Source organism: Apus apus, chromosome 10 (genome assembly GCF_020740795.1).
Source record: "Apus apus isolate bApuApu2 chromosome 10, bApuApu2.pri.cur, whole genome shotgun sequence".
Taxonomy (NCBI): Eukaryota; Metazoa; Chordata; class Aves; order Apodiformes; family Apodidae; genus Apus; species Apus apus.
Window position 1 is genome coordinate 3,512,949 of NC_067291.1, and position 24,041 is coordinate 3,536,989.

Below are 24,041 nucleotides of genomic sequence, written 5' to 3' on the forward strand. Positions count from 1 at the left end.
TTCCTCGCGGGTCGCCCAGGCAACGGCGGGCCCGCGCGCAGCCCGCGCGGCTCGGGGGGGGGGCGGGGGGGGGGGGGTGAGGTTTGAAGGGGGCGCGCGCGCGTGCTCGCCCCGCGTCACGTGGGCGCCGCCGGCCCAATGGCGGCGGGAAAGGGCGGGCGCGGCAGCTGGACGGGCTGGGGAGCGGGAGCGGCCCCGCACCCCCTGCCCCGCACCCCCTGCCCGGCCCCGCGCCCCCTGCCCGGCCCCGCACCCCCTGCCCCGCACCGCGCCCCCTGCCCGGCCCCGCACACCCTGCCCCGCCCAGCCCCGCCGCTCTGATCCTGCGTGTGTGCCGCGCTCCGCTCGTCCAGGCAGCGCGGTTTCCCAGCTGCGTGCGGGGAGCGCGGCTGCGGGGCTACGCGATGCGGAACAGAGCCTGCCTGGGTCCCGCGGGCTGAGGGATTGCAGCGGCTGCCAGGAGGACGCGGTGCCTGGGGTAAGATGCGGTTCGTGTAGGGCAAATTAACTCCATAGCCAATTAAGTGTGTGTGTGTGTGTGGGGGGGATATAAAAATAAAGCCCAGCGTTAAGAACGCGCTTTAAATGGACAAAATAACTTTAAAAAATTTAAATAAATTGAAATTCAGGTGTTAACAGTTCCCAGCGTATGCTGAGCAGCTGTGGAATAGGTCACAGTTAGTGCTGTCTGGATGATTTTTATCTTAAAAAGTGAAAGTCACCATTCGGAAGGTTAGTTACATGAGCTTCTTGGTGGCCTTGCTGAAGTGGCACCGCGCTGCTTCATTAAATGCCCACGTGCCAAACTGCCTCCTTGTCTGCCAGTCTGTAGCAGGGATTTGTCAAGTTCTGGTTTGGGATCTGAGGTGACTGCCATTTGAGAGCTGACATTGTGATGGACACTCTACCTGCCACTCAGATAGGAATAAAAACTAAACGTGCAGCGAGAACCTTTAAGTGATATGACATTGCAGTTGATTTCTTGGAGAATATGGATGAAACTTAGGAAGAGAAGTGCCATAGAAGAAAGGAGTAAACACACAGAATGAAGTAACAGTGTTGTGGGGGTTTTCTTCCAAGCTTAGTAGTAATTTTTTTTTTAATGCAAGAGTCTTCTAAAATTTCATAAGCTCAAGACTGGAATCCCTATCTCAAAATTACAGATTCATAGTGTGACTACAGGTAGATAAATTTGACTGAAGCCTCAACTGAAACACACCTTTGCCAGCTTCTGTAGGAATCTCTCTTACTGGGGTTTCAGATGGGAATTTGCAGTTGGTTACTTAAGAAATGGGAAGTCTTCCCTTAAATTTAGTGTCACATCTCAAATTGTGTTTTCAACACCATGACAACAGTTCTACTAGCTCTTCTGGTATATAACTAATCTTAGACATACTTCTGTGGCTAAAACCAAAATGCAAACCTCAAGATTTGCTGTAGGCATTCCTAAGACAAGAGGACTTGGTCGTCTGATGTCATGTCAAAAAACTGCAATGGAAAGAATTTTGAACAACTGTATTAAAAAAATTCACCTCTCATGTTAAGACTTGTGAGGTATTTGGCATCTGCCTTCATGCTGGTCTTTTGTTTTGAGTTTCTTCATGTTGTGGCTAACACAACCTGAAAGAAACTTTCAGTGTGTAAATTTGAGTAATGCACTGTCCTTATACAAATTGGTTGAAATATCTCACCTTGAGTTCCTCCTTATTGAGATCTCCATTTGTTTCAGGCAGTTGGATGGACTTTTTTTCTGACATCTGATGATTTTCTGTGCTAAATTCAGTTAGAAGCTTCATATGGTAAAGGTATGAGAAGTTATCACCTAGAGGAGAAAACAAACAAGACTTCAGGACAGTTCCTGGCTCTTGAAGAAAATACAAGGTGTAGATTACACATAGCAAAGACACATCTCAGAAGGGAATTTATGGTTTTCATTAGCCTACTAAGCAGATAGTGCCATTTAAAAAAAAACAACTTGCCTTGTTTTTCATGACACAAACATTTCAGCTCAGTATTGGGGCATAATGAGACTTTAACTCATTTGGATTTTTAAAAAGAATACATAATGCAGTAAAATGCCATTCTTCAAGACAGCTGTAAGGTGCAACTTCATCTAAATGAATAAACTGTATATTTGATACAGCCACATGACTGAAATAATCTTTAATTTGGGGAAGAGTTTATATAGAGAGAGATTAATTTTAAGGATGTTTAGATAACAAAGGACCATAAACCAAACCCCGAATCATTATTCAGTGCTTTATTTTTATCTGCCTGTGCTCATTAAGACTGCACTTACTTTATTTTGGGGATAGTAAGTGTCACAGATGCTTAGAATAGCTAAAAGAACTAAAAACTAATAGGCAACATGGATTCTGTTTTACATACAGAGGGAGTAAAACACACAGGTTCATCTCAAGACAAAACTAAGGAGTTGAAAAGCCTTGTTCCCTCCAGCCTCCACTATGGCCAGACAGTAGCACGTGGTTTTGCTGAAGAGCTGAACCCTGTGCAGTTTTGTGTCCAAGTGCCCAGACATCCAATAGCAGTTCCCAAAAAAAAAACAACCCACTCTATTCTTTGCCCTAGTGTTTTAGTGCCCAAGAAGCAGGAGGAATTTTCTTGTGGGGCTCAACTTAATCTGTGGTTTCCTGGCTACAGAACATAGCCCAGTATTTCCATTATGTTTGCAGCCTTCAGTGACACAGAGTTCATGCTTCATTCAACAAACTACTTGAACATGCTTTAACTTAGTGATTTAGGATATGGTTAACTCTAAACATGTGATTTAAATCCTTTCCTAAACTGAAGCTCTTGTTAACGGATTCAGACCATGAAAATAAAGATCCACAGGACTTACAAGTAATTGAAGAGGCTGAAATAGTATCAGTATATATCAGCATACACAGGTGGCCTAACTTTAATGTACAAACTGTAGTCTTTCAAGCATTATATTGTTATCAGTTCAGAGGACAAAGATGTGGGGAAAAGGGCACAACTGATCTGAAATTTTATGATAAGCTGGTAAAACAGGCTATATTTTAAAGTTTTTATTAAAACACTCTAACTTGATACACAAAGTGATCTTTCACAGACTCCCAAGATATATGCAAGATAAACATCTGAGCGTTCACAGACCTGGATTCTTAGTTTCTGTGAGCATAGGCTTTAGCTGTGTCAGAAAAGAAGACCCTGAGTTCAGAAAATGTTAGGTAGATGCACAAATGATCTCATTTTCTAGTACCAGTTCAGTGCTCAGATACACATAATCCAGTTTAGCAGCAATTTCTGCTATAGGATTTCATTTCCTTTACAATGTATCAGCTTACGTTTCTAATCAGATAGAGTCCAGTATATTCTTTTTAGGATACTGATAAATACTTAAACTTCTGTTCAGAGTGCAACAAACACCCCAGATTTACATCTAAACATATAAACTACCTAATGATATACTTTTCAGTCTTTAAAAAAAAAAAAAAAAGCCACAACTATGAAAGCTGTCAGCAACATCTCTTTTGAAAGTCTTTAGACCCAAATTGTGATACTTACTTATCAGAATTTCAAGAATGGAATTCTGTGTACACACATAGACCCTCTTGGATTATTTAGGAAGGATTTTCACCCCCTTCCTTCAGCACCCTGTCTCCTTGAATACGCAGGCAACAAGGTTTTAAAAGAAACAATTAGTAGTCCCACAGTCTTCTTCTAACTGACTTACTCTCTGCAGTCAGCTTATGGACAGTTTGTAGTACCTGTAGCAACTAGTCTTAGTCCAAACAGCTGGTGAGGTGCATAGCACATCCATTCAACACTCTGGTGCAGTAGAAAACCATCAGCTTCCTCTGAAGAATTTTCTGTTAGATCACTGGATTAAAGCATCTCCTGGAAAAGTTCAAGATAAACCAGTATCAGCACCAGAGAGACAGAGAGACATACTGATGATAATATCAGGGAAAGGAGACGTGAGATCTCCTTTTTGCAGTAGCAAAATCAAGTTATTTTGTCTGTTGAAGGACCCATATCCTAAATAAATTTGGAAAAGAAGTTAGATCCGATTTGTATTTTCCTTTACAGGAGCTATTGGATATTACACAATTTTGTGGCAGAATCTGAGAAAAGGGAGAGTAAATTTAAAAGGCCTGCTTGCTCCAATGAAATACAAATTTAATTTTGACTGCTGTGTATTATATTTTTATGATGCAATCTATATATAGTACATTATGTGAATGGTTTGAATTCAGCAATAAATGGTAGTACTGGTAGCCCTAGAAAAATATGCCAGTAATTCTGTGAACATAAGTGTTCTCCTATTCTGTACTTGGCCTGGGTGTGCATGTCTGACTGTGCTGCAAGCCCACTGACAGTGCTGAAAATAACCATCTCCAGGATTATTTATTTATTTTAAAAACAGGGTTTTAATTCTGAAGGGAGTCCTGTGGGTTTTCCTCCCTGCCACATGCTATGTTAATTGCCCTTGGTGTGTACACAGAGCAGGCAAAGCTGCCCCAAGAGGACAGCCTTTGGGAGGAGACCTCACGGTCCCCTGTGTCACAGGGAACTGCCATTTCAGATTTTCTTGCATGGACAGGACACCTGAAGAGCTAGAGAAGCCATTTGAGGTCCCATGACAAACAGAACTGTCTGCTAACACAGTAAGTACAAATGGAAATACCTTTTGAAATGGGCCTCTAGAGAAAGTTGCCTTTCTAGTACTAAAAGCTGAAGTATAGGCACTTATTTCTGGTGAAGTTGGTAACTTATTTTATTAGATCATTTAAGGAGGGGGGTGGAATCTTTCTTCCAATGTAGGACAGTGCTGAAATATTTAGCCTATGTATACTTTCACGTAAGATATCTTACATTTAGATTATTCAGCGACCTATTTGGTATGATAAAACATGACTCTATGTCTTACAAGAACACAGGATATAGCAATGTTAGATGTTTATAGATAGGGCAAGTCTACAGAATAAGCTGCTTTTTAGCAATGTGAAGTGAAGATTAGTTTCTGTCCAAACAGGTAGTTTCTAGTCCATATTTTTTTTTTAAATGTACAAGTCTTACTCTTGCTGAGATCTGCTGAATTCACAGTCTGTATTACTCATTTCACCTGACTTCCAGACATGGGAAACACTCAAGTGAAAACATACACATTATGTCTTAGAAATTACAAATTGGGAAGCTCTTGTTAGTGAAATGCAAGAATTGCACCACCAAGATATTACCTGACTGAATCATCAGGCTGGGGACTGGTTCAATAGTATGCACTGACTTTCAAGTTACAAATGTCAATTTAACTTGCCAGCCAGAAACAATAACTTGGATTGCTTAAAAGTGTCAGGTATGACAATGCTGAATGGGCATGGCTGTTTGAGCAAAGTATTCATTGTTTAGATGTACCTTAGTGTGAACTTGGTTTTACTCTAGTACTGCCCTTAGGAGTTCACTGAACTTGAACATGCACTTGGATGTTTGACATTAGCTGTGAATTAATGGAACTTGCATATAACAGTGCATTGCTGTAAAAGTACAACAGCTGTCTTAGCAGCAACACTGAAAGATACATTCCAATAGCTACTTCTTCAGGGGAAAAAGTCACTGGAATTAAAAATCACATGCTGAATTTACATGTTTGTCTTTAGGTGCCCTTTTAGAAGAACAGCCTCTGAGCAAGAATACAAATTGTTGTCGGAATAATATGCGAACAGGTAATTTCTTCCAAGTCTTTACTTGGATGTGTATACATATATACTTAGAATTCATTACAAGTGCATTGATTTTGACAGCTGCCTTTGGGATTGTCACAACTGCTCCACTCCTCCCCCTTCCTTTTGTTGTTTTAGCAGACTTCAGGATTAGACAGTCTGTAGTATTTTAGCCTCTGGACTAGTCAAGACAGCTGAGTCAACATGCAGATCATCAAGTCTGGCTTGGTTCTTTGGGGACTAGGGGGGGAAAAACCTTTCCTTGTTTTTCCTTTTAAGAAATCGGATAGCCAGGTTACAGAAGTCTAACTACAAACAGACAAGATATTTTAGGGACAAGTTTTCATACATGTCCTCAAAAATAATAATTGAGAACAAGTGTATTTTAGAGGCTGCTGTTACCTCTGCCAGTGTCAAGTATTCACAGTGTAGCATTAGAAAAAACAAACTTGTTTCATTCCTTTTTACCTTTCCCCTCACCAAAACCCGTTTTTTTTTAAAAAGTAACTTTTGTGTGCTATTTCTCTTTATTTAATCTCTCACACAGGAGGATCTATCAAAATGCATACATATATTATGCAGAACAGACATTAATAGAGTTTCTTCAGGTGTACTAACTGAAAAGCTTTATCTTTTGTATTTTTTTAATTGCCCATCATCACTTGACTTGTTAAACTTTCCAATCTTGATTATGGTAGTCTGAATGTAGTATACATTAGACTTTCAAAGCATACCATTTGCATTTTTAGATTAATATAATGGGGCGACTTATCTCATGAAAAATCATAACACATTCACCAATGCACATGTTAATTGGGTCTTGGCCTGTACTGAAGCCCTTCTGATTCTCCAGTACATTCTTTGGCATCATTGACTACATATTTAAAGGGATTAACTCTTGTTTCCATACTTTCCTGTCTATAAATACAGAGCTGTAGCTTTCAGATATGATCCAAACTACTGCATTTCAGTAAAGTGGGTATGGAGTACAATAATATATATGTTTGTATTGTGGCAAAACCCACTCCTATTAGTAATAAATAATAATTGTTTTAGTGTTAGAGCATCCTGAATTTTTTTTATTCTTTTCTATTAGTCAGTCATCTACTTTCTACTATATTAGTCTGGTACTTGCAATAAGTAGTAGCAAAATATGAATACACAAAATAGAATGTAAAGCACAATAGGATAAAAAATGGGGTACCTGATCTACCTGGACACAGAGGTTTCTTCAAATATCACATTACTGGTAAAATTAAAGTTACCATTTTTCCCTTAGCACTGTAAAGAAGTCTAGCTCTAGAAAGAAACAGCCTATAGAGAAATTGTCTGTTATTACAATAAAAATGGTTTTGAAGTCTTCCTAGGCACTTCTTGTGGTCTCCACCTCTCTCACTTTTCTCTAACAGGCCTCAGACAAAGTGTCTGAGGTATTTTGCCAGAACAGAAATGTCTGGTTGGGCTGCAGAGCTGGTCCTTAACACACAGATCACACCACAACAGTGAGAGAATCATTTTCCTGGTGTTCTGAGACCTGAATGACTGGAGGCATTTAATTTCCTTCAGTACTGTGCCAGTGTGAGACAGGCCTACTTCTGCATAGAGATGAAGAAGAGGAATAGAACCATAAGGCATGATTTTAAGGAGATTAACAAGTTCTCATTAATTCTCATGTCAATTTCTTTGAAGGTTTTCCATGAGCTGTCTAAAGGGATTTTTCTGTGGGGCCTACCTTCTATCAGCTCACTTTTCCATCTGGTAGAATTCCAATAACAATTAACTCTCTCAGATGTTTAAGAGATGCTTAAGGGAGCAGGTCAAAGTTGAGAGTTTTGCTTTTTCTCTCTTGATTCTTATGCCTGTTCATGTATTTCATATCCTTTCCTGATTTTAAAAGGAAGGATTGCAGCCTTCAGTGAAAGTACACTGTCACAGAAGTTCCACTGTTTCAACAGACCCCAATAACTTACACTTCTTGTTTAAAAACCTACTTGTTTTTTTGTTACCATTTTATTCCTATTGTAATTATTCTGTTACCCATGCAAAATAATTTACCAAGTCTTTTAATAGTGAACTTGCAGCAAAGGAATTGCCAGTAATCAAGCACAGAAAGCTCCAGAGTTGAAATAAATTCCCTTAAACTTCTACCAAGGTAGGGCAGAACACACTGTTTCTGAAACCCCACATCTTGAGTCAAGGCAACAAGGTCAAACATCAACAATCTTTCCAGCCTCCCCACTCCTCCAGCTCCCTAATTTATCTGCACACATGCAAAAAGGTCCAGCTACCATTTAGATGTTAGCTCTTTGATAACACCAACATGAAACTGAATTCCTCTTGAGCTCTGTGGTGTAACTGCCTTCATCTTAAAATAACATAAGGACTTACTCACAATACTGTGTCTATATGCCATCACAGAAATGCAAGAATGTATGGAAAGATGGGAGAGTGGAATTCCTAGGGATGGTCTAGAGGATGGCACGATGCATGATGTTTTTGTTGCACAAAGTTAAAAGTATCTAAGCTTTTCTGCTTCTCTTAGAAAAGCCAGGTATATTACATATAGAAAGCTGCAGAAGTTCCCTCTAGGGTAGAATGCCTTGCAGCCACACTTCTCACTATTTTCTGCAGGAATAAAGGGGAACCCTAACTCTTTTTATCTGTAGGACAAATAAGAAAACTAAAATCTTGATTCCTCTGAAGCAACACTATAATTTTTTATAGGACATGTCTCCTATACCTAAATAGTGAGACAGCAGAATTCATACTTTCAGAACTCTTGAGAGAAATAACAGGAAAAACAACACCTGAAGTGTGAGCTAACACATGATTCTCATGCTTCTGATGTCAGAAGACTGCTCTGTTTTCTTTTGAGATACTGTGGTTTCATAAGATTGAAGAAATACAGAAAAACATATATGCATATGAGTTATTGATGCATTAAATGTATCAAATATATGCAGTCCAACTTCCACGTTTAGACTGCTTTCAAAAAGAGTGAAGTGGTACAGTCAGATACTCTATTTAAGCATGAAACAGACTGCTGCTGAGTGCCAACACTAGTGTCCTGCATTTGAGGTTGTATGAGAATGGCTACTTGTGTTTAACACACTAACAATTCATGTAAGAGGTTTATGGAGTGAGAAGAAAGCCTTTTTCAGCTCTGTGGAAATGGCATTGCAGCAGGCAAATTTTCTGCAGGAGTGGGACTTCATAGGCTAGCTAAAAATTGGGGTGGGAAAACCTGGTGGTGTCCAACTGCATTGTGATTCAGCTCTTAACAGAGCCTGAAGCAGTCTCAGAACATCCTGGTCCACACCTGAGAACATTCCAAGTTTATTTGCACTGACTGATGCTCTCCCAGAAGCCAGTTGAGGCAGTTTGTGCCACTGGAACTGGACAAACCAGGCTCCACAGAGGTCATCGTGTCAATCACTGCCCTCAGTACAGGAGAGGAAAGGAAGTAACAGAGAATCCAAAGTTCCTCTCATTGCCAAGAGAAATTTTGCATTTATTCACATCATTTAGGTGCTTTACATCTGATATGGTGATAAATTTGTGATCTGTTTGCATATTGTTCCATGACATAATTCTGGAAGTTCTGCATGTTCCTGGCCTGGAATGCAAGACTGATACCTTATTTGTTCATAGGGCAGTTTGTTTTGGTGGTGGTTTTGTTTTGTTTTGTTTTTAAGGAAGCCACTTCCCAAAAGTATAATTAAGATCTCCTTTTATTGATAAAAATACAGAAGTCTGATTTTATTTTATTTTTTTTCTGTGTTTGTCTTGGTCTTATTTTTAAGATCATGAAGAACTCTGTGGCACCAGTTATGGATCTTTTTGTCTAAATGGAGGGATTTGTTATATGATTCCTACTGTATCCAGTCCGTTCTGCAGGTCAGTGAAACTGAAGTTTGTATCTTTAAGTATTGGACAGTAGCTGTCTAAAGACTACTACTGTAAAAATGTTATTAAAAGACTGTTTACCTGTGGCTGTTTCCAATTCAGTGATTCATGCTCAGATTACTTATCTAGCTTGCAGAGATGAGACAATATGAGAAAAAAATTAATGTGTATTCTTGTTGTATACTTATACTTGTTTGGCAGGTGCAACAGTACTCAGTTTCATATGCATTCAGGGTGATTCTATATCTGTATTTATCTATATCCCTATCTATATTTAGAACCATATTTCCTCCTCTTGTTACATAACATTTTTTGCCTCATGAAGCACAGGCATTCAGCAAGGCAAAGTACAGTCCAAGGTTTTCCTCCAGATTAATTATATTTCAAAAATTCTAACATAAATGGCCTGACCTGAAAAAGGAGGCATAAAAAAGGAATATAATTTTTTAAAGGAAAAAATAAAGTAATTCAAGACTTACTATGTTCTCTCGGTCTCCATGAAATACTCAAAGGGCAACTTTACAGTGACAGCCAAAGACCACCTGATAAAGAAATGTTAAGGCAGCAAATATAGATACTTATTTGTTGATGGGATCACCCTTCCTTTTTGAAACCCATGTAGTAGCACACTGGAAAAGAAGCACTTCCCCATTTTTGCATGTGGATAGGTTTCCTGCATACATACAGCCCTATCTCTTTATTTCATCATTTATCAAGACTAAGAAGATGAGAAATTAAATTCTAATTTTTCATGGTTCTGCATTTACTAATTCTGAGTTATCATTCATCAAAATAAATTATGGCTAATTTAGTGGGTTTACTTACTGTACAAATAGGCATTCAGGCACCTGTTACATGCACTTAAGGATATTACCTTTTTTCTTTCTGTGGCAACTTCTGCTCCCTCTTCAGTCTTGAGCTGTAATTAATTATAATTGTATGAAACAGTTGCAGAACAAAACAAACTCTTTTCTAAGATGCCTCTTCCTTTTTTGTTTGGGGCAGTTCAATTTAAACATTTCATTTAAGCATGTAAACTCCTCTAGTAGATGAAGAAAGAAGAGGCATATTTGTGGTAAATGCTCACTGAAAAGCACACACAGCACATCCCTCTCATTAAGCACATTGTCCAATGTCAAACAGTGAATCTGATCCAGAAGTGAGGATAAAGTTTGGAAGTGCTGTATGGTGATGATTTATTCTAATTGCTTCTGCTACGTGAAATGACTTACCACACCCACAAAAAGCAAGACACATTGAAATGCACCTTATTTTTTTTTTCCTAGAAGAAATTCCATATTATTGATTTGAAAATACTTAAATGAAAAAAGCATGGTTTGACTAAACAGCATCAGTTACAGCATTTCCAACCACCCCCTCTACTGTGGCTAGACTGAGTGATGAGAAAGGTGGATTTGATGCAATAACTGTAAATATGAAGTAACAAATCCTCAGATTCAGGAGCACAATACTCTTCAGCAGCACAAGCTAGTTCACATAGATTATTTCCTCTTTAAAAGGGCTCCAAATGAAGTCATGTGTAACTCAGGTACTAGAGGATTTTATAATCTGCTGAAGCATAAAAGTAACATCTTAAGAGCCTTTCTGTTATACTCAGGCAATCTTACTGCATTTAAATGACGAAGTATTTTTCTTCTGTATCTAGTGGTTGATTATGAAGTTTTATGGATTTAAATAGAAGCATTCTACTTAAGCATGTCCTCATTCTAAGCATGTTCCTTAATCAGTCAGAGAAGGCTAATTATAGATGAGAAAGGTTTTGTTTACACACAGATATCTTAGTAATCAGCAGTGATGTGAATAGTAACAACAGAAAAAAATGCATCACTTCTCAGCAGAATTCAGAAAAATATTTAGTTCTCTGGAACTTCAAGAAAGGTGTCATTGCACAGTTGTGCAGAGTTTCTTTGGATGGAGGTTTCTGCCAAATCCCACCTGAAGCTTCCAGCTGTTCTCAAGTATCATATCCCACCAACAGGAAAATCTGAACTAGTTGTAGAATAAAAGGCTGCGTGATCATTAGTGCAGCATTGATTAAAAGGGGGAAATGGAGCAAGAACAGACTAACAAACTGTAAAAATACCTTAAAACACATTTGCCTTGACATGCTACTTATTGACACAAATGTCTTGTGCTAAACAAGTTAGTCCAGATGACCTGATGCAACGTCATTGGATTTCCCAATGGAACTAGGGAAATGGCATCACTCATTAGAAATACATACTTTGTAGCATGCTAACAAATTAAGAGCCACTGATTACTTTTGGAATTTCAGTTAGTTTTACCACTGAGAAATTGATATATATACAAGGTAGAGATTTAATAGAAAGATAACATTAGTTGACCCCACACACAAACTCCTATGCAACATTAGCAGATTTTAAATACAGCTGATGCCAAACCATGAAGTTGCTCAGCTGCCATCTTCCCCCATGCCTTTCCTAACAATGAATTGATATTCTCAGCAGCAAAAGGCACACCTGTCACCATAAACAATATGAGCTTCAAACTCAGGAATGCCCACATGTACTAAATAAATATGCAGCAGAATGAAGAATGATGGGAAAGCAGCTGCCTCAGGTGTATCATAAAACATGAGGCTGAAAGCTATTTGCCTCAGCACCTGATGCACAGATGTCCCATCATCATTAATTAAAGCATTAAGTGAAGATTTTCCTGTCTGAGGGGAAGCTCTGGTACTTCCATTTTCTTTCACACATGGCAGATTTCTGAGAGCCTTCATTTTGTATTTCAGACCAAATTCAGATGGTGTAAGACCACACAAAGAGAGCTGCTGTGTCTCTGAGGGCAGCACACACAGCTGTTAGTAGTCAATGCTCTCCTTTTGAGGAAGGGTTCAGGTTCTGCAGAGGCAGCGTGTTCAGGCTGAGAACTGCAAGGGACAGAGCTTAGAAATCTCCTCCCTGCAATTCCTGTTATGGTTAAAGGATATATCCACTTTCCCCTTCCTTTGCTTCTACCTTAATCTGATCTCCCCTCTTCCTACACTCCTCCAATAAATATCACTTTCTGTGTACCTCATCCTTACCTGTCCCTTTCTCTGAGATGGGTCCTTCATTCTCTTTTTCACATGTTCCCACAAGTGATGCACTTGCTGTGCTATAAGCCTTCTGAATATACATCCTCCAACTTGCCAGTGAAGGGCTTCCCACTCATCTAGGCTTTTCTTCTTTCTTACTCCAAAACTACTTTCACATACTCCAGGCTCTTCTGAAAACACAAAATGTCTAATTAGTATTTTTCTATTCTGCTTTCAGCTTGAAAGGTAGGAACAAAAGTTAGAATACCCACCAAAAATATAGCAAAAAAATAAGTCAGTCATTAAGATTTATTCTTAATGGCACATAAAATATAAAATGCAACATTATCTTGTGTTTGAAAAGTATTATTGATCAGAATCAATATCTGCTAGAGATGGTAAAGCTTGCCACATAAACACAAGTTCTAGGGGAAAACCACCCATTCTTTCAACTTCTCTCCAGTAAATTGCATGAGGTTTATTTTATTCTCTGTGCATATGAATAAAGCTTCAGGGAAAGTTTTGAAACTCCTCTGAACACAAAACCTTTTAAAAAGCTGCTCAGGAGTTCCAGTTAACTTTGCCACCACTCACATGACTTTAAATTCTTTTTCATACTTACTGGATGCCCTTATAGTGTATGGAGTAGGACAGCTCTTAGGAGCCTGCTACAGACTGAAGATTATGGTGATTCTGAAGCTATGAGCCATGTCATCTGAACTGCACTGATAAGCAGATAATGTTTCAGCTCTTTTTCTGCTTAGAGCTTTGTCTTTACATGAAAGGAATTTTTATACCAAGAAGCACTGGGGGTTTTCCCGACTAAAGGAAGGCTAAAAGAAAACTAAAGTCAAGACTTAAAGCATAATACGAAGCAACAGGAGTCTGTGTGCACACTTGACTCCTACTTCCAGCAGCAGCAAAGGCACACTTTTCAAAGTCTGCCAGGTTCCTCTGTATGATGCCCACCTTAGAATCTGGAAGAGAAAGAAACCTTACCTTCTTGCCTGAATCAGAGAGGCAGAAGAACACTTCCGTAATTTTTAGGTTAGATGACAGTATTTTCTACATAGCATGGAAGTAGTTTCAGCAATTGTGTCAACAGGTCAGCCTAGAGAAAGTGGATGGGTGGCTCTGTGATCCCTAATCCACTGCACACAGTTAAGCAGATACTGTCGAACTGCCAAGTCACAGAAAACATGTTTCTAAAGTTTTATTGAGGAAGAATTAGTAGGTTCAGCAATAAGGATGTTTAAGTTTTGTGTGTGCCTTTTTAGTGTAGGTCTTTTTCTTTTTGCTAGAACCTTGGATTCATATTAGCTGTCATTTTCCCCTCACAGTCTCAGGCCTTCAGGCTTTCTCTCTTGAAAGTCTAGGACTACCTTAAGCACCTGCTTCCATTTTCTACTAAGTAGAAAGTGTCTACAGTCCCAGTGATCTTTTAGCTACTGTCATCACATTCCCAAGTTTTTTTTCCATGGTCTTTTGCAGAACATGAACATGGCTTCCATGCACTGGTCCTGCCAACCCACTCTACCACAACAGCTTCCTAACCCTAATTCCATGTGCAACTCTCTCCAGCTAGAAGTACTGTCTTCCTCCTGCTTCATTTTTCTCTTTAGGCTAGTGACTTAATGCCTTTAAACTCATTCTCTATAACTTTTTCGTGAGCCTTAACTTGATGCCAAAACCTATTTATTTTTTCTTCCTGTATCATTTTAGCTTTGCATTATTCTCCAGTTTTCACTGGTATTCAAGAATACTTCTATGAATTTGATATTCCATTTTCTAACCCTGTTATTCTATTCAGCTCTCCAAAGCATTTATCTCCCACTTGCTAGAGAACAATGCCCCACTCAAACTACTCTTCTATTCTTAAAGTATTCTACAGAATTCTTCAGAAATAGGCCACTGAAATGCCACTATACTTACAGCAAATATCTGGAACATTATCTCAAGCAATCAGAGCAGTCTGCCTCCCTTCCTTCTCCCAGCAGTCAAAAACAGTAACTTTGAAAAGTCTCATGTTATCCTGGCTGTTTGATCAGTTGCACTGCTTTAATATATGATGATAATTTGATAATTTGGATGATGCTCTCAGGCACACGGTGTGATTCTTGTGGTGCCCTACAAAGGGACAGGAGTTGGACTCAGTGATCCTGATGGGTCCCTTCCAACTCAGCACATTCTATGATTCTATTAATTAAATCTTTTTTTTCTACTGTCTAAATCTTTCATTTTATTTCCAAAGGCAAAGACTTAAAAGAAATGGTAATAATTCTTTGTGCAGTAGTTTAGACCATCAGTACTGAAGTGGTCCATAATCTACAGAAAGCAGTGGTGAGGGTCACATCAAGCATACATGGTGGTGTGCTCCCAGTGATCCATTTGTCTTATTTAAATATGCTAGACATCTTACTTTTTTGGCAGTTCCCCCCACTCTGCCCTCTTACCCTTCATCAGAAATTATACCTTGCAGCTGCCAATGGCAGTTGAGAACTTCAAGGATGTTAGGGAGTTCAGCCCATTTTTCTCAGCTGGAGCCTGAAATTGCTTATGTCACAGATGATGATGACTTCAGTGCTAGAAATAGCAAGAAGCAGCAAGATGTTTAGTAATACAAATAGAGAGAAGCAAATTTACATATATAAGATATGTGCAGAATGTAGTTATTGAATGAAGTGCTTTCCTTGTTCTGTAACACAATAAATCCCTTAAGAAAACTTAGCAGAATAAGTGCAAAATACAAGACAAACCAAGATGAGTTTAGCTACAACATATTTTTGACTGAACATGAATTACTGAGCAATTCATTTTATTTATTTTTAATAAAATATCATCCCACTTTACCCTGGTAAAATATGGTATTAATTTTAATCCTTTTTTCAGGAGAAGTTTTCAGAAGCTGAATACATAAAATAAGCATAGTGAAGACTTTTAGCTAGGTCTTTTCAAGAGGGTCATTCAGCAAGCATGTAACATGTCCTGCCATTAATTATTACACTGCATAAACTACTTTTGCAGTTTAAGGTGTACCATGCCTCAGTGAATTCCCATTTCCTTGATCTAATTAGCTGACAGTACTGGCTCTTCAACAAAGAAAGCTGGAAAGCTACATGAAAGGGGGAAAGGAAAGCATGACTGCTGTAAGATGAGAACCAATGGGATGATACAGGTAACACTAAAGAGATGGGTTTGACTAAATTTGCCAGTGAAGGAGGCAGATTTAACTGTGAAGTGCACCATTGTGAAGTATATTGCTAATCCAATAAATGTATTAAGAAATATATGGTTTAATATATAAAAGCAGTAGGATTAGAATATAAACCTGATGTCCAACATGCCCAATTCCTTCTTATCCAGAAATAGGTGAATGGCAATTCCATAAGAAAACTTGCTGTGAAACAAAATACAAACCTTGAATTATGCCAGAACAAGTTATCTCCTCACTTAAGATGAAAAGAAGCCTTTGTGTTTTTCATATTAGATGACAAATTTTCATCTAATCCAAATAAATCTTGGTTTCCCCAGGTGTATTGAGAATTACACAGGAGCCCGTTGTGAGGAGGTTTTGCTGCCCAGCATCAAGTCCCAAACAAAAGGTGACCTGTTTGCAGCTTTCTTGGCTTCACTTCTTCTGCTAGGAGTTCTTGTAATTGGAGCATTCTACTTCCTTTGCAGGTAAAAGTGCTTCAGAGTGCTGAAGCTATTCAATCAAGTAGAAATTTCTCCTGGTAATCATGGACTAATTATTTGAATGTAAAATATGTAATGAATTATCCATAAATTTGTCTAGTTATTCAGCATAATTGATGTGGATGTTTCAGCTTGTTGCTTGTAATATTTTACCTCCTGGCTTGTGTTTTTCTCTGTGTCTTTTCAAAGTGATTATTTATAGTGCTTTGTAAAAAATAAATGTAGTACATCAATTTCTGAGATACTATAGCCTACCCAGAGTTAGTGCTAACATTTTAACACATTAGTCAACCCTAATATTGTCCAAAGACTGAGCAGTAGAAGCAAATTACCAAAGTGCTTAGGGATCAGAAACTGTTCCACTACATTGAACTGTCAGCTAAACCAGCTGGTGCCATTAGCTACCAGTCCCTTTACAGCTCCTAGTTTAAAAAGGAAAAATAAGGGAAGAATCAAATTCAGGAATTATCCCAGGTAGGTGTTTAGTAACTACCATCTAGAATGAATCAGAGGGCTATCTCATTTATCCAGGATGATCCATGTTTGAGTAGCATGAAAACATCAGTGCTAGACAGGAGGTGCTGCAGGTTTGGATTTAGTAGCATTTTAGGCATATTAGGACTTAGGATGAAAACACATGAGCAGTTACTGGGATTCAGTCAACCTATCTGTTTGATGCTGTAACATTAAATACACTTACACCAAACCCAAACAAACTTACTGTCTTCATTACTCTCTGCAGTTATGTCTGCAAGTCAGCCTCCCATGTCCCCTCCTGTTTCTAGAGTACAGTGCTTTTCCTAAGAGCTTCATAACCTAAGTTTTTTGCAGTTCTGTCCTTTGCTCTCTCAAAATCACATTTGCCAAATCAACCTCTCTATCAGTGCCTTGCAGTGAGCAACCTCTGGACTAGCTGGTCTAGTTTTACCTCAGCTGCTGTCACAGAAACCCACTGAATGCCAGTTTTTCTCCATAGCTGAATATATCTTGAAGAGATTGAGAGCATTTGATAAGAAGAGACTTTGTATCAAAACCCCCTTGCTGTAGGGGATACCCCCACCTTAGTAATTTTAGTTAAGTTAATCCTGTCTTAGCAGTGAAAAGCCACAGCAGCTGTTTGCTAAAGAACATTTGCAGATTACTGTAAAGTTATTAGAACAGAATACAGCTTTAACTAAAGAAAAAATCATTCAAGTCTTACAGAGGTACAGAGTGTTTCTTTAGTAGTAAAGCTTGCTTCTGAGACAGGAAAAGGAGTCTTCACAGAGCACAGGATTTAGAGAGTAATCTGTTGAAAGATTCCTTTCCTCTCACAGACAGTAAAATGAGGGTAAGGCTGGAGACACAATCTACTGAGAATTATGGTCAACAAGCTTTGCATTGCAAAGTACAGAAGCTTAGAATAACAGCAGTGGCAGGTCTGTGCAAGTCTTTTTTTAGACAGTTGGAAGATGAACCTTAACTACTCTATTTCTTTGTAAGAAATCAATTTACTCAAGCTTTGCTTAACTGGCAGAATAAATCGTAGGGACTGTTAGAAAGGTAGCAAGTACAGCAACTTGGTCTTAACACAGTTGCCCTTGAACCCTTAGGTACCAGACTATCTTGGGAAATCTAATAAAATGATGATCAATTTCTTCAAGATAAAAGAACACAGCTGGCTAAAAATTGTCTTGTCTTGCCTTTATACTTCAGAGGCTGATGTAGCACAATCATCTTCTGCTAAAGAGCTAAAACAAATACTTTACATCTAGAAGTCATCTTTTGATGGAAGTGACCAACATAAAAGAGGAGTCTCAAGTGGATACTTGAACCTACTCCCCTCTTTTTCAGCTGTGTAGACAGACAAGGATTGTTGCTAGCAGCTGTCATCAATTTTTTTATTATTTTTTTTTTCCCAAACTGGATCTGCCACCTGTATCATCTTGGAAACCTTCTGGAGAAGGGTGGAACTGGGCCTTGCAAATGTTAGCTGAGAGTTTGTGTCATCCTTGACTTGTCCTCTTGATAGGATATTTGAATTTAAAAATGATGTGGCATCATACCAACAATTGTTTTCTTAGCAAAGATGGTAAAATGTATTGTGAATGTAAATCTTTCTTTTTTTAAGTCAGAACTGGTTTGATGAGAGTGAGATCCAGTCACTCTATCTTGAATTGCACACACATGTCCCTGCCAACAAAGGGTACTGATTAAGCCAAGTGCTTTGACCGGGGGAAAACAGGAAAGTATGCAAAAATCCTTCTATATTAACACTGTTACTGAAGTACCAACTGGTGTGTTCTGCTACAAGCCATTCACCTGTCAGGTCCATGTGGCCTTTGCTCTCCAGAAACATATTGTACAAGTGTTACTGGAAGAGTAAGAAAGGCAGCTATAGTATAGATTCCACTTAGACCTCAAACATATAGAGGCCTGAATGCAACACAGACCTTAGAGGAACAGAGAAAATTCTAAGGAAAACTGAAATAAATCTGCAGTTAATTTCTATACTTTATTATGAGGCCATGCTGAAATGCCAAATTACCTGTAAGGTGTGTCTGGATGAACAGGAACTCAGCCAGCCAAACAACAGGGTGGTCTAGAAATACAGCCATCTAAGCTGTCCAAGACAACAGACTTTGTGGAGGAGTTGCACCTCCACAGGACACAAACTGGACAGAAAGGAGAATAGCTCATGACTCTTCTCAAGAGAGCAGATGTCTAAGTACTATTAAAAGAAAGGGAAAGAAAACAGCAAGAGATCAGCTCTGTTTACAAGACGTGTTTCTTACCAAGAAAGTGTGGGAAGTATCATATCATTGATATTTCACTTCCAAATACTAAGAGAGTTAAAAGATAAATAACGTTGTGGTATCTACTACTTGCGTAAATAAAAACCTGAGAAATCCAACAAGCAGGAACATGAACTTCAGGAGAGAAGCCATGGAGTCCTGCATGCTCTTCCTGCCTCTGATCTCCATTCTTCTCCCTCAAATGGACACTTCTCAAAAATGCTAAGCATTAATTAGAAAGCTACTGCAGAAGATCTGTGAAACTTTTTTCAGGGGAAGCATTATTCAATTAATTTGTCTCTGACAACTTTTTTCACCTCTTGTGGCTTCCTCCCCCCCCCCATTGTCTGTTTTTGCTTCTTCTGGTCAGAAGAGCTTCCATTCCAAGGACGAGTTCCTCTGAGTGTGGTGCCAACCTGGTTGAGTCTACAAGCAGCAATGGCTGCAACAGTGAGTACCTCTAAATTATTTGACTCCTTAAAGGAAGGCAGTAGAGGAAGTTTTCTTGAACTAAAAGTATGTGTTTTGTTTATTTTCAGAAATAATAACAGAGTAAGGCATTCAAGTGGAAGAATGGTGAGAAAACAACAGGCTGAGCAACCCTGAGAACACACTAGTTGTAGAGGCTGGCGTGGTAAGCAAGATGAGAGAAGCAAGCAGACTGAAATAGGAGCCTTGCTTATATGTTGGAGAAGACCCCAACCAGGACATAACAAGAAACAAAGCTGCTATGTGTTTTTAAATACAGAAATCACTATCATCACTATAATTTAGGTTTGAATTTTGTGAGATTTTTCATAACAAGTTACTGTTTTCAATAATGCACAGGTAGAAGCATGAGATAAATTTGGTTTTTACTGCATGGGAGATATGAAATAATCTTTTTTTCACTTCACAGATAATATGAGACAATCATGGGGGTTTTAGAATGAGGTAATATTGCAAATTTTTGATAGGATTGTCTTTTTTAACAGGATTGCCCCAGAGGAGTTGAGGACTGTTTTGATTCAGTAGCTTCAAATTTTATAGCTGTGATACATGTCCAGAATTTGGCTTGTTTTAGATGCACTTACCAGATTGTAGGGGGAGAAAAAGTACCTTTCTCCAGCTAATACTGATATTTATTTTTTTTAATAGTCAGAGGACATGAGGATGAGGTATCACTGCTAGTGTGCTGGCCAGCTTCCTTGCTTGGGAATTTAATTCAAGTTGAAAGAAAATATTAAGAAAAGAGATTGGTAATGGTTAAAAGAAGTTTACTAAGCAGAGTATTTACCCTTTGTTTGGTGTATGTCCCTAATATTAAGCAAGGTACCATCCTTGATGGTTTTACTTCTGTCTTGCCTTCTTCTGAAAATCACACTACTAAGGGAGATTTAAACCTTACCTTATATTTTCCAGTTGGTATTTCACATACTAGAAGTAAGGAATTTTATTCATCAGGCCCATTCCTGAGACAAAATAATATCCAGCCAGGTCTCTTGGCTGAACAAGTGCTGCCCTCTCTAAAGGTTTATTTGTTTTATTTACATAACCATTTGTTGATCACACCAGTATATTCCATATCACTGTCTGGTTCCTCACAGGATTCTGTTACTCAGACAAAGAGAGACCAAATGACATGGTCTGTCTCTCCTTCTGCCTTGACAACACAAAGAGATTACCTGGTTAGTCAGAGGCATAGAAAATGTAAACTAAACAATTTTCTCTGCAACTCATTTCTAGCACTGGAGGTGCATTTCCATAATGGCAAATTGCCTGGCAGCTTGCTGTATGGGATTTATAAGGTTGGATTGAAGAGAAAGTTAATTGATAAAACTTCAGGAATTGAAGGGAGACAAAATGCAGAATGCAGATTTCTTACCACTGTAATGAAAAATCTTGAGGTGAATAAAAATATAGATGGAACTAAAATGTTGAATAAGCTTCTATTCCTAGGGTGTCTGCTACATGCTCTAGCATCCAAAAAAGAAGTGTGTATTTCATGTCAATGTAGACAGAATTACAGCAAGACAGAGAGGACAAGACATGCTGTTACAGCATGCAAGGTAAGAAGGCAAAGAGAAAACCACATTATAATTGCTGCTAGAAACCAAAACAGAACAAAATGTTACATTTTGAGGACTCAGGTCAGGGAAGTCAGAGTCCAGGTTAAAGCTGAGAATCTGAAGGGAAAACCTGAGGGCACCAAGTCAAGTGGAGGACCTGATCCAGAGAAGCTCCTGATCAAGTTCTATAAAGCCCTAAAAGATCACTTTCTCCCCAGATTAACCAATCCTGCATGTTATTTTCTGGACTTCACACTTTTAGCAGAATTTCTGAAAGAAGCTGATGATAATGTTTTTAAGGCTAGGAAAGACAGAGGTAACTTTTCATCACATAGACACATGCCACTCTTCAACACAGACTTTAGGAGATTTGTAGCAGTACTGACAGCTACATCAGAATCAGTATTTCCTGAAGTACTTTGCATAGCCTCAGTGAAAATCAGTCAGAAACAACTGCTGTTGGGTAACTTCCATATGTTATTGATCCTGGGACACTCAGAGTTAATATTGTTAAAGTTTGCTATACTATTTTCATTGAAGAAGGAAAAGGCTTGTGGTCATCTTAAATGGAAATTCAGGAAGGAAATACTAATAGAAGATGTAAGAAATAAATGGACTGAAGTTGTACTCTATATACTCTTAGAACCCTCTCAGCTTTCTAGGCAGTCATGGAATAGTTATTCACTGGTACCAATCTTGTTTGCATTATTTGAGAAACAATTTGTACAAAAAGTGAGGATGAATAAACCAAAACCATGTTTAAATGGAAGCAAATTAATTTATGAAACAACATTATCTTTGAAGGAAATCCTATTAGTGATGCAGACTGCTTCAAACCTATTGCAGTTTAAAACATTTCAGCTTCTGAAATTAATTATTTCAGCTCACAAGCTTTGTGAATTTGATATTCAGGTCAAAATGAGATCAGGCTACAAATTCATTTTAAGGTGGTCAAATGCCACAGAAAGTACAGGATAGCCACCATGACATATAATTTAATAAACTAGCACAACACTCTCTAGCAATGCCTGCTTACAAAATAAAGCAAGTTGTTCTGTGAGCAAAAAAGCTAAGGAAACACAGGTTCCAGTGGATTAGGTCGAGTGGTTGAAGTCACTGGAGTCTAAAAAAGTGTTATTTGTAGATGCAGGGGTGAGTAATGAAGTCTGCTCAAAGAAAACAAGGATTTCTCTGTGCTGCAGTCTTTTGATTTATATTGTTAAATACTAAGTGGGAAGAATAAGGGGAAGTCCATTGGTTGCACTTTCTATTTTAAAGGTACCTTCAATGTTGTGCTATCCCTTCACAATTTACTGCACTAAACCAAAATGACTTTTCTCCCGTTCTTGCATTTTTCAAGAGCAGTAGAGGGGCTCTGACAGTGTAACTCAGCTATTTGAAAATGGAAAGCAGAGAAGAAATGGGGGACAGAACTTTCCACACTATTTGCTGTTCTGAGTGCTGTGACTGGGAGCAGAAAGGGAAAGCAGTGAGCTTGCCTGAAAGGCTAAAGACTCCTGCTACCTGTTCAGCACATTTTGTATCAGGAGACAAGTACCTAGATGGGACTGGCCAGGAGAGGCAGAGCTTTAACCAAAGGCATAAAGCTTTTAACATGGGACACCCAACTCTTCCACATTAAAAAAATCAAAACAAAACCCCTCAATTATGGTCCTATTTATCAGCCTTTCAGATTTAAAGGACATCAAGCTATTTCCAGTAAAAACTGGCAAGTCTGTGGATTAATGTGGATTAGTTTGTACTATGACCTTATTCAGACCCAGGGATATTAATGAAGACATATCTCTACAGGTTGGAGAAAAAAAAACCCACTAGAACCAAAGTGTATTGTGATTCTCTGCCAATGTTACTTAGACAAGCAGGATGCATATGTTAACAGTACCTCTCAGTCATAATGCCTTTTGTTGGCATCTGTGTACTTTAATGAAGAGATTAAATATTCCTGTATCTCAGATTATAAGGAATAATCAAAATAATTCAGACAAATTATTTGCCTTTTATGGTTATTAGTGAAAGAAGTGTTTCCTTCAAGAAAGTACTGCAATACCTCCTGCACTTCAGGAGGAATAGCAAACAAAAAAACCCCAAATGTGCCTGCCTAAACATGGTTAAAAAAACCCCACACCTTTCTCATTATTGTATATATATATTATCTGCTTCTGTTTATCCAAAGTCTGTTCTTGCTTTTCTTGTGACTGTAACCTGTTCAACATAATCTGTATTTAATGTGAGAGAGCTCTTTCTTGACAGCTAAGTACCAAATACAAATTTGGTGATGGACTGATGGGCAGGTTGACACTCAGTTCCAGCTTTCACACTAAGGGTGTGTAAACAGAACCTGCAGCTGGAGAACTTGAAGTAATAGAAGACACTGCTGTTTTCATTGCCCAAATTAACACTACAACTGATTCCTAACACTTGTAAATACACCTTTGTATCAGTTTATGTAACATTTGAACATTCTTTTTCAGGGTATATTAAAAAGAGACTGTTTTCAAATTATCCTCTTAATGTAAGTAATGATATTTTGACTACAATTTTGTAAAGACAAATGATGGGGTGTAAAAATGTAGCTGAGCATCCACTAGTGGCATTTTTTAACAGGGCTCTTGAATTTCAATCTATGTTGTGTTCTCCATCACAAAATTAGCTGCTGTTTCAACTCACTGATTTTCAGCAGTTCCAGAGGTTCTAGGAGAGTTCCAGTGTTGAAGGGATTACTGTTAGCTCCCACTGCTGCCATACTGACAACTCAGCTAAGACAAGCTTATTTTTAAAAAGCTGTTTTTAACTCTTACAGCTGTGAAAATTTATCCTGAAAAGGTGATAT

At 38.5% G+C, this 24,041-nt stretch overlaps 2 protein-coding genes across 8 annotated transcripts in view; one reads left to right on the plus strand and one right to left on the minus strand.

Annotated features, from left to right (window-relative positions):
• Window positions 1–13,773, minus strand: part of TMEM266 (transmembrane protein 266) — a 100,284-nt gene extending 86,511 nt beyond the window's left edge. Inside the window, exons 1-5 of one of the 2 annotated variants that reach the window (XM_051628638.1) lie at window positions 13,672–13,773; window positions 12,682–12,863; window positions 10,486–10,530; window positions 3,753–3,882; window positions 1,692–1,822 (exon numbers count right to left, since the gene is read on the minus strand). The gene's annotated coding sequence lies outside the window, so the exon portion shown is untranslated. Of the gene's footprint in view, window positions 1–1,691; window positions 1,823–3,752; window positions 3,883–10,090; window positions 10,151–10,485; window positions 10,531–12,681; window positions 12,864–13,671 lie in introns of those variants that run through there. The other variant, XM_051628636.1, reaches the window with a different exon arrangement.
• NRG4 (neuregulin 4) lies at window positions 160–21,073 on the plus strand. 6 transcript variants are annotated; one of them, XM_051628686.1, is made up of 7 exons: window positions 160–478; window positions 4,571–4,652; window positions 5,643–5,708; window positions 9,509–9,602; window positions 16,204–16,353; window positions 19,513–19,592; window positions 19,682–21,073. In XM_051628686.1, the coding sequence occupies exons 3-7, from the start codon at window positions 5,699–5,701 to the stop codon at window positions 19,696–19,698; spliced, it is 351 nt and encodes a 116-aa protein (XP_051484646.1). In that variant the 5' UTR covers window positions 160–478; window positions 4,571–4,652; window positions 5,643–5,698; the 3' UTR covers window positions 19,699–21,073. The 6 variants fall into 6 exon arrangements, with proteins under 6 accessions (XP_051484646.1, XP_051484651.1, XP_051484648.1 ...); XM_051628691.1 differs by having other exon boundaries at window positions 19,516–19,592; XM_051628688.1 differs by having other exon boundaries at window positions 4,589–4,652.
• Window positions 21,074–24,041: the final 2,968 nt, after the last annotated feature.

Bases quoted from the DNA above. Each gene is read 5' to 3' on its own strand.
- NRG4 (XM_051628686.1), top strand. The intron at 9,603-16,203 runs GTCAGTGAAACT...TGGTTTCCCCAG, and splicing joins GTATCCAGTCCGTTCTGCAG to GTGTATTGAGAATTACACAG. The intron at 16,354-19,512 runs GTAAAAGTGCTT...TCTTCTGGTCAG, and splicing joins GCATTCTACTTCCTTTGCAG to AAGAGCTTCCATTCCAAGGA.